The 21086-nt window shown below is 36.0% G+C and overlaps 1 protein-coding gene across 3 annotated transcripts in view; it reads left to right on the top strand.

The window, feature by feature from the left end:
* LOC148674516 (leucine-rich repeat transmembrane neuronal protein 4-like) overlaps positions 1–15375 on the top strand; it is a 42576-nt gene extending 27201 nt beyond the window's left edge. For 2 of the 3 annotated variants that reach the window (XM_088624636.1, XM_088624635.1), the window contains exon 3: positions 11833–15375. Coding sequence is in view for 1 of the 3 variants with exons in the window: in XM_088624635.1 (XP_088480761.1) it covers positions 11833–11898 (66 nt within the window). In the remaining 2 variants the exon portion in view is untranslated. The remainder of the gene's footprint in view (positions 1–11832) is intronic. The other variant, XR_015935321.1, reaches the window with a different exon arrangement.
* The last annotated feature ends 5711 nt before the right edge of the window (positions 15376–21086 follow it).

The raw sequence follows: 21086 nt of genomic DNA, 5'->3' as shown, positions 1-21086 counted from the left end.
ATTTTGACCATATTTCTAAGGGAGAGAAACGGAGAAACGGAGTCAATATCTGTTGTAGGTTTTGGGCTATAAACATCTGTTAACTCTTTCTTAGTTGTAAGATATGGTGTCCCACATATCTCCATTTTAGGTCCATTACTCTTTGTCATCAAGATTAATAAAATTAATTCAACTTTCACTGCAAAATAGTTTACAAGGAAATGGTTATATTGAAATAGTAGTGTGGTTATAACTAGACTTGAAAATTATGGAGATGCCTGGCAGAATAAATTTGGCATCAATAAGTGCAAAGTGATCCACATACTTTTTAGTAGAAACATACATTATATGAGTAGCATGGGTAATTCAGAGCTGTGGGAAACTACTCATGAAAGAGATCGGGGTGTTTATCATCAATCTCTTCATTAAGAAAATGTGGGAAAATAATAAAAAGCACATAGAACATTTTAGCATACAGCACAAAGTGAAGAATTTAAATCCAGGGATCATTCTTAGGCTTTAAAATGTACTAGTATAGTATTTACTTTTGACTTTATTCCATCATTTTTAAAGGCGGACTACATACATTTTTATTTAGTGTACTGAGACCATTAAGATATGTGTGACATATGGACATTTGTGAGGTTTGCAATGTCCAAAGATATCCATTCTGAATTATTTTTTCTTTTTCATATTTTACAAAATGTTCATGGTTACATATAATTTATAAAAGACACTCAGAAATACCTGTGCTTCAGAGTTAAGTGAACAGACACATTGGTTTCTCTCTGCTGAGGTCTCAGGGAGCCTCCATAATAAATGTATTTCAAAACTGCCCTGAACTGCACTGTGACATTTTACATCTCTACTCTAGTATGACCACACTTAGAATATTATTTTTAGTTTTGATCACCATGCCACAAAAGGATATTTTAGCTTTAGAACATTTTCAAAGAACAAAAGGTACATACTGGGATTTTTCATATACAGTATGGATAGTTTAAAGGAGATAAATGTCTTCACTCTAGGGAAATTGAGAAAAGATTGGATCCAAGCAGAGAGAATATCTATATACTGTATGAAGAGAATAATATAAGAAGAGAATATGACATCCTAATGGTTAAATATAGGGTTACTTCCACACATTTATTTATCCCTTAACCAATATGATGCTGATATCTCTTTTGGAGATACATGTGCATTATGACTATACATGCTTTCTAAACATCAAAAACTATGATCTTGAAAGTACATTGAAGGTTATGTTAATCCATAAAATATTTCAAATCTTGTCCTGGGATGATTTTGCACTCCATAAGTCATTACAACCAACATCTCTCACTATCCTTAGGCCTTAATCTTGCAATGTGACCATTTTAGAACCCTAAATTCCCTCTGGTTTCTGAAAAAAAAAAACAGCCCGCCAGGAATCACACCAATTCACTATTTGTTGCGGTATTTGAGAAATTTGTGGTGGGAATTAATTAAGGCTTCATTACTTCTCCAATCGAATGCATATGGAACTTAAAATAGAAAAGCCTATTAATAGCACAGGTTGTGTGGGTTTGGCCTACAGCTAAGCAAACAAAATGCAGTCTCAATTTCTGAGGTGGTGGATTAAGAATACTGTAGGAGCTCATCCATGAAAAATTATTTGGTCTAAAAATTTGGTGACCTGACACCGTGTAGGATGGGATGGGGCGGGTAGGAGGCAGGAGAGGCTACAAGGATTATATGGCAGCTTGCACTTGTTGTTCCCCTGCTGTTTCTTTATTAAATTCCTTAATCTTCCCTCTTGTTTTCTCTCATTGCACTGCTAAGCAATTTTCACTGCCTCTGAAGATAATAGTTATCCCCCTCACTGTGCTGGTTTGTCTCAATCTAGGTGACGGGGCTTGCTTTCCAGAACAGGAAGATAAGGGAATCAGTATTATGGCTTGCAATACCGTTAATAGCAGCTGCACACAGGCAGGGGCTTCAGTAGCTCAGGCCACTGCTTTTATTGGAAAAACTCACACTGCCAGTTCCCACTTCCCTTTCCCCCCCTCTCTCTTGCTCTAGAGATTGAAGCAGAGTGAGAGAGGAGACAGGATATTAAAGTGCACTGAAGTGCACATCAGGAATTATTAAAATTCCAAATAGAAAGCCTCACAAAGACACCATTCCAATTCACGTCTTTTTTAAAATGAGACAAATACATAGACAATATAATATTAACTTATTTCCTTTTGCATAAAATTGCAAATTGCTTATCAATGTGGATAACTAAGACAGTTATTTCAACTATTACTACTTGAAAGGTTTAGAAAATAATAATAATGTGAAACAATTACAAAACAGGTGGAATAAAATAGTAACTAAGTACATGAACCCCAAAACGAGCAATATTGTTTTAATGCATTCGGTATCAAGTTATGCAAAACTTGCAGTGAAATGATAAATGCTGTTAAACCTCGTTTGGCTGAAGAGATAAGACATTAAATGAAGCTGTCTGTAAAGTGCAATTTCATCAGAGTAGGGTACAAATGAAGAATGACCCTTGCAGAAGAGGAGACCATCCTTTGCTTTAATTAAACCCACAAAGCAACTCAGAGTTATATATCTGATTTGATTTGCAATCAACAAAAGTGACCCTTGTTTGCCTAGAGCTCAATTCTATTATTAGCTTACCACAGCAGCCCATTATTGCCGAGTATTAAAAAGAATTTACTGATGATAATCTCACACACATATGCAAAATAATAATCAGATGAAGTATATATAAAATGTTTAAAAACCAATGGACTTAATAGAGGTGCGAGTAAGAGATAATGTGCTCTGGGAAACATGATTAGAATACCTTAGTGGATAGTCTCAGTGGTGGACTCTTTACTCCAGGGGTAGGAAATATTGGATCCCTGTGTATCTGATTAAGTGAAATGTTTTGAACACAAATTTGCAAAGCCAGTGAGATGAGTTTACTGTCACATTGTAAAGCATTTGCTTAGTTAAAAGAAACTAAAAGAATTAACACAAGGAAAGTGATGTCTATAATTTCTATTTTTTTCTAGTGAAAGATAAAAAATAAAACAGATATTTAATTTTATAATAAAAAAACAAATGTTAAAATACAGTGCTCCCTAGATTTATTCATACTCATTCATCTCAATTATTTCACAGTATGATATTTTAAGAATTCTTCAAGCAAGAAACTGTCCAATTTGTAAATCTTTCTGTTACATGATGTTTTCTGATCCTACCTTAATGGGGTATGAAAAAGTCTTAAGGGCACTGTACATGAAACAAAAATAATGTTAAAACTAGTTTTGAAAAATGACAAATATTTGGGGCAATCAAAATACCAGTATTTTGGTTGAAACCCATTCATTACTGATTTGTGATCAATCATAATGCCTCAAAATTATTATTTGACTTTAATTGGAGACAAAATATTTATTCATCAAGTCATGAAGAATAAATTGGAAATGTGTAAATCAAAAGCAAAATTAAAACTGTTAACTATAAAGTGCACAGAAGGAATCTCAAAGTGTCACTGATGTTACAGAACAAAGCGATAGAATCCATCAAACAGCAGAATGACTCATTGTTCAGTACCAGAAAGCACTGAATTGGCTTAAATGACCAAACATGGGATAAGAAATGGTATTGTAATTAGGTGAAAGCAAGATTTCTGCAAAATGTGAAAGAAGAATCCAACAAACACTGGCTCACTGCAAAATATTAAACACAAGAATTGAGAGTAGATGTTTAAGTCATTTACTGTATGTGGAAACAATTCAATGCTAAGAGGAATGGCTGATAAAACTATGGCGCACACTGTACCTTGGATAAAACTATTAAAAAATAGTTTTAGAGTTTTTTACAGTGCCACTGGTAATTTCATTACTTACTCTGTATTTAAATACTTTAAATTGAAATTCACTTTAATTTAACCTACAAAACACCTTTCTTCTCTGTCAGTTTTTAACCGCTCAGGTACTTTTATTTGTGAATTTAAAAGTTGTGACATGTTAGTTTTTTTTTTTTTAGAAACAAGGTGTGGAGAGAAAAATGACAAACTAACCCCTTTCTCCACAAGGTATTTTTATGGCAGCTTCTTTTAGTGACTGCACTGCACTGGGAAGGAGAACATGTTAATTATAGTATTTTAAGATTCATCATTACATTTGGCTATTAAACAAGATGGAAAACACTAGTTCTTACTTAAGACAGGAATCTCCAGTATCCCAGACATGTAAACTGATTCTGAAGATTACAAGTAGAAAAGACTGATAAGATATAATAGGTTAGTACATGGCAGTTCAAAGATGATAGAGATCTCTAAAATGTATTTAGCCAATTGTTTCCCAACCTCCAATTGTCAGTAGATTACTTAGATAAATGTATTTTTCTGCAATTATTACAATGCTTATAATTTATCTTAGTATTAAAGTTGGATGTAGTCATTCTTTTCTCTCAACTAACAATGCATTACAAGCAAATGTTTTAATAATAAAAGTCTATTTACTGTGAGATGTGGAAACAATTGAAAGACCAATATTTATTTTGTCACCTGGGAGGCATGTTCAACATTTGCATACCTGTTTTCCAAAAGCTGCACTTACTGCCATCAAGAATTAAAAAATGAATCTGTGATCTAAATGATCGTAAGTCATATGTCTTAGTCCTTATCTTTCTCACTGTTGTCATCATAATTTTTTACTGAAGGTAAAAAAAACAGGCAACGGTTCAATTATTACTACACAACTAACAGTGTTTTCTATATTGCCTTACAGTATAGACAATATATATAACTACAGTATGAAGACACCTGACAAATAACATATTGTACACAAGTGCACATTCTTATGTATGAATAGCAGAGATATACAGTAAGTGAGATAGGAAACACTAAGTATAAAGAAAATAGAAGATAGTCTCTGGACAGTGTGGGAAATCAACACAAAACGTAAACAAAATGTTGCTGTATATACAGTAGTTAAAGAGTAGAAGGGACACCGGTCTATCACAGGGCACACACAGACAGAAAACACACACAATAGCATGGCTAATGTTCTCAGAAACCAGTTAGCCTCAGTACTGTACTGTATGACTATGGGACGAAACCTATGTAAAAACGGGGAGAACAAACTAAATTTTCAGAGATAGGAATTGAACCCAGAGCCCCTGTGCTGCGAGGCTGCAATGCTATCACACCATCATGCTGACTAAAACAAGCCAGTTAATTTGGCTTAACAGTAAATACAATCCAAAGCAAAACAGTGGAAATGATGGGGAAATTATTTTAAAACTGATAATGTGAGGCACATTTTCTTAAATATGTTAAAAAATTAAGAAAACAACAAAACTTAGACTTTTAACTCACCATAGTTCTTCATTTTCATGAGTATTAAGAGATTCTTTTAGAGAGGTACAATTATCACCTCCACAATGTGGATCTTTGATCTATTCCATTACATTGATTACATTTAACAGATTTCCAGCTATGCTTTCACATTCAGTGAACTTAACTTGAAATGAACCATAGAGCAAACCTAATCCATGTCCCTTAAAGTGCTGAAAACCACAATAAAATGCCCTTTCTGACTTTATATTGCATACAAAGAAAAATATACCAAAAAAAAAGATTTCTAGAGTCTACAGTATGTGCAGCAATACAGTATCGCTATTTAAAACATGCATAAAGGGCTAGCAGAGCGTGGTGGGTAAGTCTTTAGATTTGTAACTCATGGGCTGGGGGTTCGAGTCCCCACTGCTGTCACTGTTGTTGTACCTTGAGTGAGGTACTTAATACTAATCTAGTTTACCCAGCTCTATACTGCAAGTTGGAACCAGCAGATTAAACCTCATGATGAACCACTATCTCTTTGACGTGGGGAGTCATGTGGGCTAAGCAATGGCACAGTGAGCCATTGTGTGTGTCTTGAATGGAATTACTGTATCCATCTCTGTTTGATCCATATGTTTCAAAAGCACTGTGTATTTAATAATAACTTTGGATCAAATATTATAAATTACATAGACAATATCTTCTTCATATTGTCCCTGTGCCCAGAAGTTTTATTGCTCTACATCACTTTAAGCTTCTTCACTCCTGGTGTCTGAATCATGAGTGACTATGTGTATCCCAGAAGACTAAATTAAAGTTTTTTCAAAAATAGAATATAACACTAAAATATCTTGCTAAATCTGTACAGCTATATGACAGCTATATAAGTATCCTTTCAACTTAATACCTACTGTAAATATCCATTAAAAGTGGCTTGTCTTCATAAGACTGTTCCTCGTTTGGGCTGAAGATTTCATTTTTTTTACTATTCCTTATAAAACCAAGTGTGCTGAGCATATAAAAATATAAAATAGGATTTGCATGCCTTTCTTCATGTTAAACAGAACTGTGCATGGTGTTACTAATAAGTCTGAAAATGAGTCAGAATCTGGTCTCAAGGCAAGAGAAACTCATTAGGGAAGGACTGAACAAAAAGCTAAAAATATACAGTATACCTGAACATTTTCAAATCTTTTTAAAACTTCTTCAGTAGGTATGCTGAAATTTGCCTTCATATGTCCAGGTTTTCATTCTTATAGTTATGGTAATGCATTGCAGCTTCAAGTGCTGAAAGGTAAAATATGAAAGAAGCACACAAGCCCCTTAATGCAGTATCTCTTTAAACATGAGAGAGTACATGCTCTGAATAAGTAATTTTAAATGCCTTTATTGTACAGATTCTAATAAGTTTGGAATATGGTTTATTATATATTGCTTATTATTATATTATGTGAGGTTTAAGGTAACAGACGTATACTGTGGACTGAGGGTATAGAAAAGTTATAAACAGGCTGTTGCTTCCTGGCTGAAAATTAAAGTACTAGGAAGCTGTGTGTCACAAAGCACTTTTCGGGACCCTATGCAGATGATAGAATCCGGAAGGGTAGACGAACAGGGGGGCATGTACATGGTGCACTGGTGCTCAGGTGGGCATGGCCAAGGCAAACAAGTCCAAAGGGAGTCCAAAGGGAAATCCAGAGTGGGCGAAAGTCCAGAGCCAGGTGATCCATCCATGACAAAGACGACAAAAGTTAAAAGCCGGAGCGGGATCCAGTGAAGGATCTGGGAAGTAAAAAGGGGGTAACGGGGCCAGGCACTCCAAGCCCTAGACCCAGATGGTCAGGGCGCCATTGAGAAGCCTTGCCGTTGGGCCAAAGCTGAGCCCAGATTGGTAGGAGTGTCTGGTTTTTATAGGAAGGGGCTGGAACAGGAGGCAGGTGCAAAGAATGAATAACAAGAAAGAGCCGGAGCGCCCTTAAGAGGAGGGACTTACGATCATGAAACTATAGGGCTATTGAGGGCCAATTGATAGGTTCACAGGATTGATTGAATGCAGCTGATTTCCATTACGTCTGTGGGCCTGTGTATAAAAGGTTACAGAACCTGCCACTCTAGGTCTTTTGTTGGTGAAGTGTACTGGTACTGTGGGAATGTGAATTGTGAAGGTGAGGTTTGTATTCTAAATGGAACAAACCCTCTGTTAAAGTAAAACATTGCCATGAACTGCATGGGAAGCATGGTGATTGGTTAGGTAGGACTTGTTGAGCATGTTAGGAACTCCAGTGGGAGTTGGGTGCTTATGTTACTTTTATTTTACTACTTTTCAGGCTTGTTTACAGTAGGTAAATAAACTATCATTGTAAATAAATTTATGTTTTAATGTATATTCACAATGAATGATTCAACAGATATCACAATTGGCACAATATATTCTAGTACCGCCTGAACAAACAATGTCATATAGAAAAATACAGTACATTCAGATTTTTTGCCCACAGGCAAGATATTACTCCGTTTATCCATGGTGCAGTGGCATATGGATGAGTCCTCCTGGTATAGTATGTCATACTAGTGTCTTTCATTGTCAAAGCAGAATGTTTTGCTCCTTAGTCTTAGGGCAATGATACTGCATACTGTAATACAGAAGTTGAAAGAGTGTGCATTGCATGTACTTATAGGCAACATGCCAGATTTAGCAGAGAGAATACAATTACCAGGTTCCACAAAAGTAGAATTAGCATTTAATGTACTGAAACTAGCTCCCATGGCAATATGAGAGAGAGACTTGGGCTTAAATACAACATTGCTAGGTCAACAATTCTTAAAGGAATACATTATATGCGTAATTGGGGACAAGTCAGTCCAGGAGCCCTGAAAACCTGTCATACTGAGACATAAGAACATAAGTGTACAAATTGAGAAGGGCATTTAGTGTAAGTACTTTGTACCTTTATAATAAATATTAACATTGAATTATACAATACAACATAACAAAGCATTTACTGTACATATAAGCTTGTTTTGAAGTCCTGAAATTAATTTCCAAAAAGTGTTCTTCATCTTCATCTTGACTTAATCATTTGCCAGTGCACAAACGGATTCTTTTCCTAATAAAAGAAAAAAATCCCTGCATTTATCTGAAATTGAATCTACTCAGTGGGTTAAAATGTCAGTGATGAACAGGGTTTGTCTAGCAATGACCATTTCAATAAGTCATTAAAAAATGCTGCCAGGGGGGAATTTATTTTAAAAAGGGGTTTGTACTAATATCACAGTGAGAGCTTTAAAGTACTGAAGAAATTCCTTTAGGAATCACAACAAATTGCTAGCCCTAAAATAAACTCTCTCATACAGTCTTACCTAGAGTAGTGTTTATCTAAACTACTATAAAAGGTATTTTAATATTAAAACACCATTTACTCATACAAGATAATATTTAATTTAAGTGTTAATTTGAAATATATCTGATATAGTATTTGGTTGTATTAGTATTATGATGTGTTATTCTTTTTTTGTTTTCATTCTTCACCTACCAAAAAGCTGTGACCGCTACACTTTAATGTACATTCTGTACAATGCGTTTGGGAGAAAAATAAATTTAATTGTATTTATATTTTTTATACAAAAACCTGATGAGTGATATTGCAGTTTATGCTGGCAGTTACCCAATGGTCATCAATGTAAGCCTTTGACAATACAATTATTAATATACCACAGTGTTTGCTTCTGATAGTTTTTGAAACTCATTGAAATTTGTATGAAGTAAATGAAAAAAAAACTTTTGGATTAATCAAGAAAAGCACTCTGAAATGATAAATGAAATTTAAATGGAAATTTAATCAGTGAAGGTTAATGTGCGACTTGTTTTAATGCGATTAAAAATCCAACAATAGTCCTATGATTTCAGTCATTCAAATGGACTATAGGAAACGGATTAGGAAACATCACCACAGTGCAGAAGGTTTTATATGAGACAGGTGCTCTAAGTTTTCCACCACATTGAAGAATCATGGAGCTTAAATGTCACTGCCCTCTGTAGTTGTTAAATAAGAAAAAAGAAAAATGAATAAAAGAAAGCTGAAATGGAGAGTAAATTGAGTTTGCTGTAAAAAAACTTTCCTTTTCCTTCTAGGTCAGCTCTTCTGTTCAGTGTGCATCCATTTAGAAACGCACACCAGCAGTGACTGTACCCTCTAGTAAAATAGATCCCTAGCTTATAGATATTTTATTAAAAAATACAAATCAGACAGCAGTGCTGGAAATAATTATAGTTTAGACACAGATCCCAGCACCTTTCTGCAAGAAATAAAACAAAAGCACTCTCAGTAAGGGGTTTAATTTAAGGAGCTTAAAATACCCACAGCTAGTATGCATCTTACAGATATCCGAGGTACTAATTGGAATCTGAAGAACTAACAGAAAAAAAGAAAACAGTATCTTCATAAATCTTGCATGTATTACAATTAACAGTAATTGACACACTCTTAATTTTTCACAAATCTCTATTTAGTTTCTGAGCATTTCAATGAGATACATTATTTATATATTTCATAAAATGTATTAACCCTTAGACATCCACTTTTACATTTATTTCCTGTGAAAGTGATGTGTGAACCTGCATCATTAAAACCTAAAGTTTACTATCGACAACCATTTTGTTCTTCTAGGCCATTTGGTAATTAGTAGCTAACATAGAATGTCAGCCACGTGTTTCTTGAAAAAAGTCAGGGTATTAGCTTAGATAACATAGCTGGATAGTTTCTCCCACCCTCTCACAACCCCTTGTGTAAAAAAGTGCACTCTGTGCTCAGTGTTAAATGGACTTTGTCGTAGTTCCCACATGTGTCCTCTGGTTCATATTTAACTGTTGATTCGGAAGAAGTGCACAAGGTTGGCTTTGTTCACAACTTTGAGGATTTTGAATTCTTAATTCAGGAATCAAGGGACTAGTCCTCTGAATTGTTTTAAACATTAAAAAATGCAAGACTTTTATACATTAAGTGGTATTATGGGCATATAGCAAAGAGGAGATTATTGAGCCCATCTTGATCAAGAGGATGCCATAGCATCATAGATACCAGAACCTATTTATGCTGTTTTGTTCTTTTGAAGGTTACATGGCCACTTTTTAGGTTGTTCTATCCACTTACTGTATATATTTTGTTAAGTAGTGTCTCCTAGGGTATGTCCTGAGTCAGCTTTCACTTCATTGTCATTTTGGTGCAGGAGGAGTCCAGTATGCAAAAAGTAAATTCATGTCTTTCCAGAGCACTTTACTTCCCAGCTGCAGATAATCTAAAAGGGAGCCAAACAGACATGTAAACTTGGAGTCCATCCATTTTTGCTTTCTATAAAAGGCAAAACACAATGCAAGCTGATGTTGTAGTAAGAACTCCAGATGAGTCTTATGTATATTTATATATTTGGCTACAATATGTGTGGGAAACACTGAAAAATGTCCCATTGTACTTAACATTCACATCCTGGCAAACAGATTAAACTTGTCATAATTGAGGTTTGGACCTGCTGTGGGTACTGGAACTCTAATATACTAAATACATTATGACCATGCAGTAAAGGAAATACAAAATTTGAACTATTAAACTTAAGAGATCTACATGTATTTGGTTATATGGAAAGAGCACACATCTTAAACAAACAAAATTCTGAAACATAGCGCACACAGTAAGCAAGGTAATCCTTTTAACCCTTTGCGTGTTATGGTATGTGGAGTTGAACTCACCATCTTCACTTCATTTTATCCATTTTCAGTGTTTTAAACATTCAAATATCATGCACCCATCCATTTTCTAACTACTTTATCCATTATAGGGTCATGAATATACTCGGTGGTCTGACTATCACTTATGATATTTGGGATGTACAGTATGAAGTTGCATGGCTTATATTTACTTTCTGACTGAGCTGAACACTAATTGCCCTGATGATAAGATAATAAACATTGAAAAAAGAGCAGTTACTTTTATGAGTACTAATGAGCTTGAGTCGAACAACAACAAACAGCCTCTATGGCAGAATTGTGTTTTTTTTTTCAAAGTGACTGTCTGACCAAGGTGGTTTTAACAGAATTAAACATTTTTTTGAAATTGCATCTGCCCAAATTTAATTAACATACAAATGAACTAAATGCACATTGAAACATCACAGTGTCCTTATTCTGTTTCCTTTTATTCAGCCTCCTCTAACTTTAATGGGAGAACCTTTGCCTTACATCTTGACTAAAATGCACATTCAGGACAATTGTACTTAATAAATTGTATCTAACAATAATTACTGTGAAATAAGACTGCAGTGAACTGCATATAAGTTCACACAAGGTAATATTTATATTTATGCAGTGTTTTCTTTGTTTTCAAGACACGTAGCAGAAATGCCAAATGTTAGGTAGCTACAATTAACTCAGTTAACAATATATGATTGTTGGCATAACTGTCAGAGCATCAACTTAAACAAAATAAATGTTATTCTCACCTTGGTTTTTTCTTTTTTTCTTCCTCCTTCAGAATGAATATTCTTATCCCAGGCCGCTACCAGGAGCTTGGTTTGGAGACATACCCACATTACATTGAGAGGGATGACAGTTTACCAGCAGGGTTGACAGCAATCCAAGATTCACACATACACCTCCAGTATCCCATTACCTTCTGTGCTGGCACTCACCGATATCTGAGCTCTTTGTGGTGAAGGTATGGAAGCCAACAGACTCAAGACTAGAGATTCAAACATGGACCATTTATTTGAGGCTCTGGTCTACCTGCTTGATTGGCAAAAGGTTGTCATGTTGAATTTCCGTGCACGTGTTTGAGGATAACCACTCATTAAAGAACAAAAGACTATTTACACAATGGCAGCTCAAAAAATTTAATCTCAATTCTAGTATCCTCCATTCATGCAGACGCATGTTCTCTGGTTTCCCATGACTGCTGAAGTACAATAAATCCTTGGTTTTAGCTCAAGTTGGTGTGAACTACCTATTTTTTCCTTGCGTTCCAGGTGTCACGCCTAAGGACTCAGGAAAGCCATGAAAATTCCAAGTCCTCTTTCACCTGGTGCTTACTAAATGAACCATGAGCACTGGTCACAGGAATCCCAACACAGGAGGTGATAGGATGTTGAGATTTTGCAGCAGCTGTCACAAGAAATGCAAAGCATGCAGTGGATCTCAATTTAAATAATTATACAAGATACAGGATGAATCACCTAGATGTAGTTCATCATTTGATAAGTGCATTAAATATTTTCCAGTCCAGGAGGAAGTTCCAAGTACATCATGCTGTACCTACAGTTGTATGCTGAACCTACAGTGATTTGCTGAAAGGCCTTGGACGTGTAGACATCCTTCACTGAGAGATTCCAACTTGTGGATGGAGCAGAAGACAGGGAAGACAAAGATGATTTAATTTCACCTCTAGATGATTCATTAGCAAGATAGATCACCACAATGCAAGGAACCATCACAGTGACTCCAAAAAGTGACAACCCACTAAGGAACTGATGGTTGTGGTTTTGTCTCATCGCCAAATGCCAACCACCTTCCTTATGCTTATCTTTGCATTCACGTATTAGAATTTGTTCTGCAGATCTCTATGGATTCCTACTGCCCTGATTAGGATGACAGACCGATGGCACCGGAGGAGCAGAACATCAGAACTGTTTTTTTTCTGTATCCAATAAAGCATTTTGCAACTGGCATTGACGATATCACATATGGATAAAAAAATGTCAATATCAGACGAGTATTTGGTTATACTTAATCATATTTTACATTTTAGGCACAGATAAGCTAAGATGCAAATTGGGGAAGGTTACTGCTGCTTTAATGTAATCCTCAGTTTAACAGCCATGCAGAAACATTAACTAGCCAGGGATAAGGCTACTTTCATCAGAGATTTTATATTTTTATAACGTTCTCAGAATTTATGAAAATGTGGTTGAGTCAGAGGGGCTTAAGTGCATGAACAGACCATGTGCAAAAGAAAGAGATTAAATTTGGCACCTTATCCAGCTTTTTGTTGAGCTTGTACAATATTCACATGCACCAAGGTGTGTGGTGTTGTTTTGTGTTGTGCACTAACGTCAAACTGTAATGTTGGGATTATTATAGGATGGAAGACCACACTCACCTCTTGATCTTCTCTGCAAATGATTTTCAATGGATCTCAAGCCCTGGAAAGCTCTACATTTAAAAGAAGCAATCTGTTTTACCATCCTTCCATTTTTCTGTAAGTGAAGTCAGAAAGTGCCTCATCCTGAGGTGGTATTCTCACATAATTTCATAAACGTATTGTGAGCTACAAGCTCGCTCATAAATATTGCTTTCAATACTAAGAACGTTAAACGGTAATGACCGTTTTTCATACTGCTAATCAAGTTGTGGATATTTTTTAATAAAATGTATCAATGGTTATGAAAACAGTTGTGTTTGTAGAACAAAAATTCTAAAAAGCAATGGAAGCAAATACAAAATGATTTTATAAAATATGTATTGATAATTTTTGTTTTTAATAAGGTATTCTTCCAGAATGAAAACTTTCTGAAGCATGATTACATTTTCTCACTTTATCCCACCATTCTTTTCAGAAACAATGAGGGATATATCCAAATAATGCATAACATGAGCTGTCTCACTTCACAAATCAATGAGTACTACATACAAAATTTAAAATAATATTATATGAATTACATATTGTATAATTAAATTACAGCAATAAACATCTATTAATCCAGGACCTTCATTTTTATATTTTTAGGTAATTTAATACTATATTATTTTTTTATCTGGAGGCCACATTCAGTCCATCTAATAATTACAAATTACAAACCCTGCGCCTGATGGTTGGTTTTGTGTTCTAGAGATTTCTTGATTCTGCCCAGAAATGACTCCTTTTTAGTTCAATTAGTTCTGTAACAAATTAAATTCATGGTGTATTAACACATAGCCCATTGTTACAACTCTCATGCCTCCCCAGAAGAAATATAGATAACCTACAGTATATGCATCTTCCAGTGTGCAACAATAGCACAAACTGATGACCTCAAGCAGATGGAACACTGACAAAGCTCTCTCTATTAACACTGCAGTCAACCTTCAGTCACAAGGAGAGCCTTGCCAGCTTCAGTCTCAGCTCAACTAATTTTGTTCTCCTGTGGAATGCCAGTCACAGTCAGCTAATGTTACAGCCCAGCTACAACTTGTGATCTGTAGTCCATAGAACATGATTTATATTCAGAGTAAAAGCCTTTTGCAATGTTGGCATGTGGAACAAGCATCATTTGAATTAATAATGCACCTGTTTGCTTCAGATTCCTCTACAGAAAATGGTGATGTGTCTGTTCTTTCCATATGAATTATTTAAAAGGAAGTGGTATTAAAATATTTTTGCTTAACATGCTTAAAGGCAGGATGGAAGATCTATAATTCAAATATAGTGGGTAAGTCCCACAGCAGAGCCCACAGACCCACTCAACAGAGTGTTCTATGTTGGTTGTTCACCAGAACAGTCACCTATGCAGAGCTTTCCTAAGTATTTTGGTAGTTTGGCAAATATCAAGCAGGGAAGGATTTGAAAAGGCCAGGTAACATGAAACTTCTCTGAAATATATGACTGAGACTGAAATTGATTTGTGCTGACCAAAAGGCTGCCAGGCTTCTGACTTTGTTTATGTTCTCCCCAAACATGTCAATAGTAAGGTACAAAAAGTGAACTCTTGGGTTTTGATTTCCATTGGCAAACATATTAATCCTAGTAAAGGTTAGGGATGTGCAAATTGTGTATATATATATTTCTGAGGATGCAAGGAAAGCTAGTCTGGAATATGAAGTAGTGATTAGATCAGCGACAGTGTAACGGGAAGGTTGTGGATTCAAATTCTGGGTGTGGGACTGCTGTTCTGTGCATGGTAATTTACTCATGTTGCTTAATGAAAATACACAACTATTTATAAATATATGGGTACAAAATGTAAGACACGGGTACAAAATGTAAAACACATTGGGTACATATCAGCCAAATAAATGGATAATTATTGAATTGCGTTGCAGTTCATATACTGTATATGTTTCATTACAGAATTATATGAAATTCATAATGGTGGCAGATAATTTAACATTTCAAGGATGCTATCTAAAGGATTACACTGCAAAACACTAGAATCATTGTGGTACCAGTAAGACTGAAACCATCAAGATGTTATAGTCCTGATCTCAAGTGTTAGATTATGACTCATGCAGATTGTCCAATTTATGGAATCATCTTTGTGATGGAATGGGAATATTAAACTCGACTTCAATTTAAATGTATTGTTAGCTCATGTAGTGAATTCTTCTCATTCCTCTCTGCTGGAAGATGAACATTTTGTTTGCAACCCATTTCTTCTTATCTTGCAGATTTCCATCCAAGTGGTGAGACTGTTTTCTGCAGAGTAGCAATGTAAACCAAACATACAGTGAACTCAATTATCCTTCGTCAGTACAAATACAACAAAAAATAATGCTTCCTTTATTCTGGAGAGGCTGGTGAGATTTTAAATGTGCAGAATTTGACACTGAAAATTCATAGGACCAATAAGCATATTGAATTATAAGAGGTGTTTTTGTTTTTTATTTGAAAAATTAAAATGACATATACAAGCATGTATGGCATATACAAGGAATTGCGAGCGGTATCAAATTGTCCTCATAATAACAGTCTCGTCCAATTAATAAAATAGTAGCAGCCGCAACAGGCAAGGCTAAACCCCATATGCTTTTTTTTCTGTTGAAATTCCTCCTGACTTTTTGTCTCACTTCAATTTATAGCAAATCAGTTTTGTATTTCTTATTATCTCCAGGCAGGATTAGAGATTACAGCATTTTAGATGCAGAAGTGGTGTTCATTAAAGGACTAAAGCTACGTATGGTACAACACAAATTACTCAGCATTAGAACACCCGCGGTTGACAAAGTTGACAAATGGGAATGGCATGGGAGGTCGGCATGGACCGTATCTGTCTTGTCAGCAGAGCACCGTGAGGGCAGCCTTGATGTGGAGGGACTCGGCTCTTCATGGACATGCTGTCTCTGCAAGTCTCATCAGAAGAGGCTTGGCAAGGATGAGAACATCCTCCAAGGCTATTAGAGCCTAATGTGGTGTTGAAAGTGACAGGATCACTAAAGGGCCAGAACACTGAGAGAGAGAGAACAAAGGGAGAGAGAGAGTACTGCTGAGGAGCAAAGACAGAAAATGAGGATAGTTTGTAAATGCTGAAAGGATCTCAGAGGAAGTTTGTATGTCATTACAATACATTAGATTCTTCAACTGCTTGGTAACAGAAAAAAACTAGGTTTTTTTGGCTTAAGTGAGTCTTAAATTCAGATTGTTTTTATCTAGCTCACTGGGTATCTAGATCCTTAACAAACAAACTCACCTTCACAAAGCTGTTCGGAAAACCTGTATCTTCACATCCTTCTGGGAGATTCTCCAACTGCTTGTGATGTTGATGGCAACACAACAAACACGGTAATGACTGCAATCAGAGGTCAGGTAATGGCAACTCTTCTTGGAAAGATCATTCATTGAAGTACGTCAGCTTCAACAGGTTCTCGTATCAACTGAATTTTACTTGAACCATTTAAGCATTGTCATTCTTTAAAGGACTACAAATATTACTGCGAAGGATATTGGGATAAATTTGTCTTTTGCATCAAGACTTCTTTTGCTGGCTTGGTTGCAAAGTCAAAGTTCAGAGTAAAGCAAGTTAAGGCAGTTATTCACCATAGTCTAAACCCTTAATGGATGGCAGTGAGGGTGTAATATTGGGATTGGCGAAACTAAAGGAATCAGGCAAAGCAATCTACTTTGTCAAAACATTGCACATACTGTAGAATGATATTTTGTAATATGTTTTAGGTGAATTCCGCAATATCTGGGCCACGTTCCAAATGCCTCTGTCCGAAATTTTTACACTAATTAAGTTTTTTCCCCTGCCGGCAATCATCTGACTAGAAACTAACACGCAATAAGGGGCATTGGATACAGTTTAAATTCTGTCTATTTTGATAAAAAAGGAATGCAAATAAATTTGTGTTCATGGATGAATAAAACATTATGTCAATCTCCTCACCAGCCCCCACCACCCACTTTTCCACCCCCATGAAAATCCAAAGGGAAAGCTGACAAAAGCTTTTCGATCAACATGCTGTAATTGGGCGGCTGTGATTAAATTCATTTCATGGAGATATGGGTGTTTATCTACTGTGACCAGAATCGTTCTATCTAATAATCATCTTCTGGTGTGGGCTGTGTTTTGGCCACAATCCAACTACCCTGGCATTTACAGCTCAGCCATGAGACTTTTCCAAAGCTGTTGCTGAACACATGCAACATGTAATCAGCAAAATTAGGCAGGCACATTGCATTACCAGCAGCTATTTAAAATTCTATACAGCCTGTTTGATCTGTCTGCACAGAAAGAAGAAAGTAGCAGATTAAACTTTTTATTACTGCATTATTTTGAACACATTCATGATTCTGTAGATATGTGAACATACTGTATAGTACTGATGAGGCGGAAAAGTGATATACATTTTTTAAGATAAGGTAAGTAAGGTAACAAGCTTGTAACATCTAGCAAGTAGTGAGCACCTTTTTATAATCCTGTGCAGCTTGTAAAAGTTAAAAGAAACTATTGTGGAACGTTTCAACTGCTCTTTTCCTCTCCAGCGCAAATGGTCAGATTAAATTTCATCTTAATCATCCACAATTATGGATGCTGCAATTTTGAGTGCTGCAGAGATGTACTGTAAGTGATTTGTGGACTCCTTTTGGAAACGCCAATCTTTGTTTCCAAGTAATTTCCCTCCGGTTAGTGCATTTAGATCATATGCCAATATTTCTCAAGTTTTTTCATCTCATGGAATGCTTACAAAAATCGAAACGTTTGGAGACATCCTCATACATTACACTGGCCTAAGAGCATTGGTATAACATTATAAACAAAATGTATTTTGTAGTTCATAAACTGTGTTTGTTTCAAAGTGCATATAATAGTTGCCGTATCCTAGCAGGGACAGAAGACAGTGAAATATGGATCTCTTGCTCAGCCGCTCTAAAACATTCTCTATTACTGTATTTTATGTGATCAAACTTGAAAAACTTAACTTGCATCACAGGCAATTCCCACATGAACAGTCTTAAAGTGTTGCCTCTGTCTCCTGTGTATACACCAAATGTGCAACACAACCCTTAGGTTACTCCACAAGTTTACATGTGTGAAGTGTGATGTGATGCATCCCAAAACTTAGAACTCAGTTTCAGATTTCAGCCTTGGTGGCAGTCAGAAAGTCACCATGTTTGAAGTCTACATTCCAAACAATTCCACTGCCGGATTTCTGCATAACTAGTGCTCAATCATAACTAAGGGTGACCGTACCAGAATCCACCTCTTTTTTATTTTAGTATCCTTGTCTTAGCAATTCCCTCTGTACAGTTCACTTCACTTTTGGTCTACAGAAACAATAGGAGAAGAGCCAAATTGCTATTTTTTTTTAGTTTAGTAGCTACAGTAAGTTAATGGAAAATTGAACCTAGCTGGTTCTTAAAAAACTACAGCTTGGGTCTCAATAACTTGGCTGAGAAGCCTGTTCAGGATGTGATCAACTTTTGATGTCCTCTGGTTAGACTCTTTCTACAGTATAACCATAAGGATTTTATATACTTACAGTGTAGATCAAATCTTGTCTCAAGCTCCTTTATTCTGCAGTATACCAAAGAGATTTATAACTCTTAAACTATCTGTTTCTGTAATAATTCCCTGAAACCAAAAGTCATTCTCGCTGCTCTCCTTTGAACTCTTTCTAAGGCTATAATATCCTTTCTGTATTGTGGTGACGAAGCTAAAACAATATTGTAAATAAGGCTGAGCTAGTGCATTATAAAGGTTAAAAATAATTTCCCTGGATTCAAATGTCATACTTTGTGCTATACATCAAGCAAGCATTGCTTGCTTGAGAATATAAGTTTTATGAGGAAGGACAATATTAAAAATCTTTCTGAAAATTTAAATTTAATGACAGGCATTAAAATGCAACAGATGATTATTGGAGCCTACAGCATTTACTGTATTTTTAATGATTGTTGGTATATTACATGCCATATGCTTCAGTGTTATCTAAAGCCTTTGATGCTTGTTAAAAGGAACAAAATTCTAGCAACAAAATTCTAGCATTTATCACCTTCGCTACACACTTGTCTGATCTCATCAGTAAGTTACTTGGTCCCACGTTGGTCTTTAGTGGACTACGCCATCCAGCTATTGCTAAGTTCTTACTATAGAACTTTTATTTTTGATTTAAACCATTATTTACCGTAATCCTTATCCTTCTTTCCTTCGTTCTGTAACTTGCAGTTTGTTTTTGATAAAATGCACTGTACCATACCACTACCGATTCATATTGTGCCGTGCTTTCCAGATCAAACTTTATATCCATCCGCATCATTCTTCCAAGCCATATTTTAGTTATAGTTCTATGTTAATGTGGTAACTTTGACTTCCATCCATGAATTTTCTAACTATCCAATTCAAGGTTACAGGAGAGCCGAAGCCTATCCCACAAAGCAACAGGATACAGTCTGGAGTGGATGCAAGACCATTGTTGTGTAGACACACAGACAAAAACATGTACACACCAGGGCCAATTTTCCCAGATCCAGTTACCCTACCAGTATGTCTTTGGGATGTAGGAGGAAACAAGTGCACCCAGAGGAAACTCACATGAACCTGTGGAGGACATAGAAACTACCCCATGCAGATATTGTCATAGGAATTGAATCCTGGACCCCAACAATCCTCCCAGCATTGACTTCTCATAGATGTTATTCTTTACACTTCTAGATATCTGATGAGTTACAGTATAAACATTTAAAAATGTAAGAGGTTTTTTTTAGTTATGCCATGGGTTCTCCTGATTCCAGTGCTCACTGCCTTCTGGTTCCCTGGATTAAATACTCTTCAGCTAATAAGTAATCTATGCATACACTTGTCCAGTGCCCCTCTAGGTAAAGTGCAAACCGTAATTATTTTACATATCCCATCTGTTCCAAAATAATCCCAATTCTTTAGCTACCTAGTGTGAATCTCTCTTCTCTTCACCAAACATTTAGCTACGTGTTAAATCTCCATATTTTCTCTTGATTCCCTAGTCTTGCATGTGGCACAGGCAGTATTCCTGAGAAGACCATGTAGCCTTTGTATTCATAAGTTTACAAACTGAATTCTTAAATTTTTCCTACAGAATCATCTGTCTGCCTTTCTCTATGCCATTTATTCCAACATGGATCATGACAACTGGATCCAGCCCAGCTGTGGACAGGAATGTGTCCACTTGCTCAAGGAGGTCTGCAACCTGGGCATGAGGCAGCCAACACATGATATGAATGAAATACTGCTTGTGCATAGATCTATTGCTCTAATTATTAAATAATCAAATAAAGTCCCGTACAATCATCATGTAAATTAATACACAGTCATATCCCCATGGGTGGGCTCTAGGCTGCATAGGTCCTGTCAGTCCTCCCTTCTACCAGTGACCAGGTCTCCAGTAAGGCCTGGAAGTGATCAAACTTGTCAAGCTCAGGAATGCTCTCTGGAATCCTTTCCTGCAGCTGCAGTCTACAGTTATCCAGATATCTCCTGTTTTCTGCCTCACCCAGCTTATCTCTCCCATGTTTAACTGCTGTAGTGTGCACACAATCTCCCTTAAGGGCTTGTCAACTTGTCA

The sequence above is a fragment of the Lepisosteus platostomus genome, chromosome 3 (genome assembly GCF_059453375.1).
Source record: "Lepisosteus platostomus isolate fLepPlt1 chromosome 3, fLepPlt1.hap1, whole genome shotgun sequence".
Lineage (NCBI taxonomy): Eukaryota > Metazoa > Chordata > Actinopteri > Semionotiformes > Lepisosteidae > Lepisosteus > Lepisosteus platostomus.
Note: the sequence above shows the minus strand (reverse complement) of the source record. Positions and strands in the feature narration are given on the sequence as shown.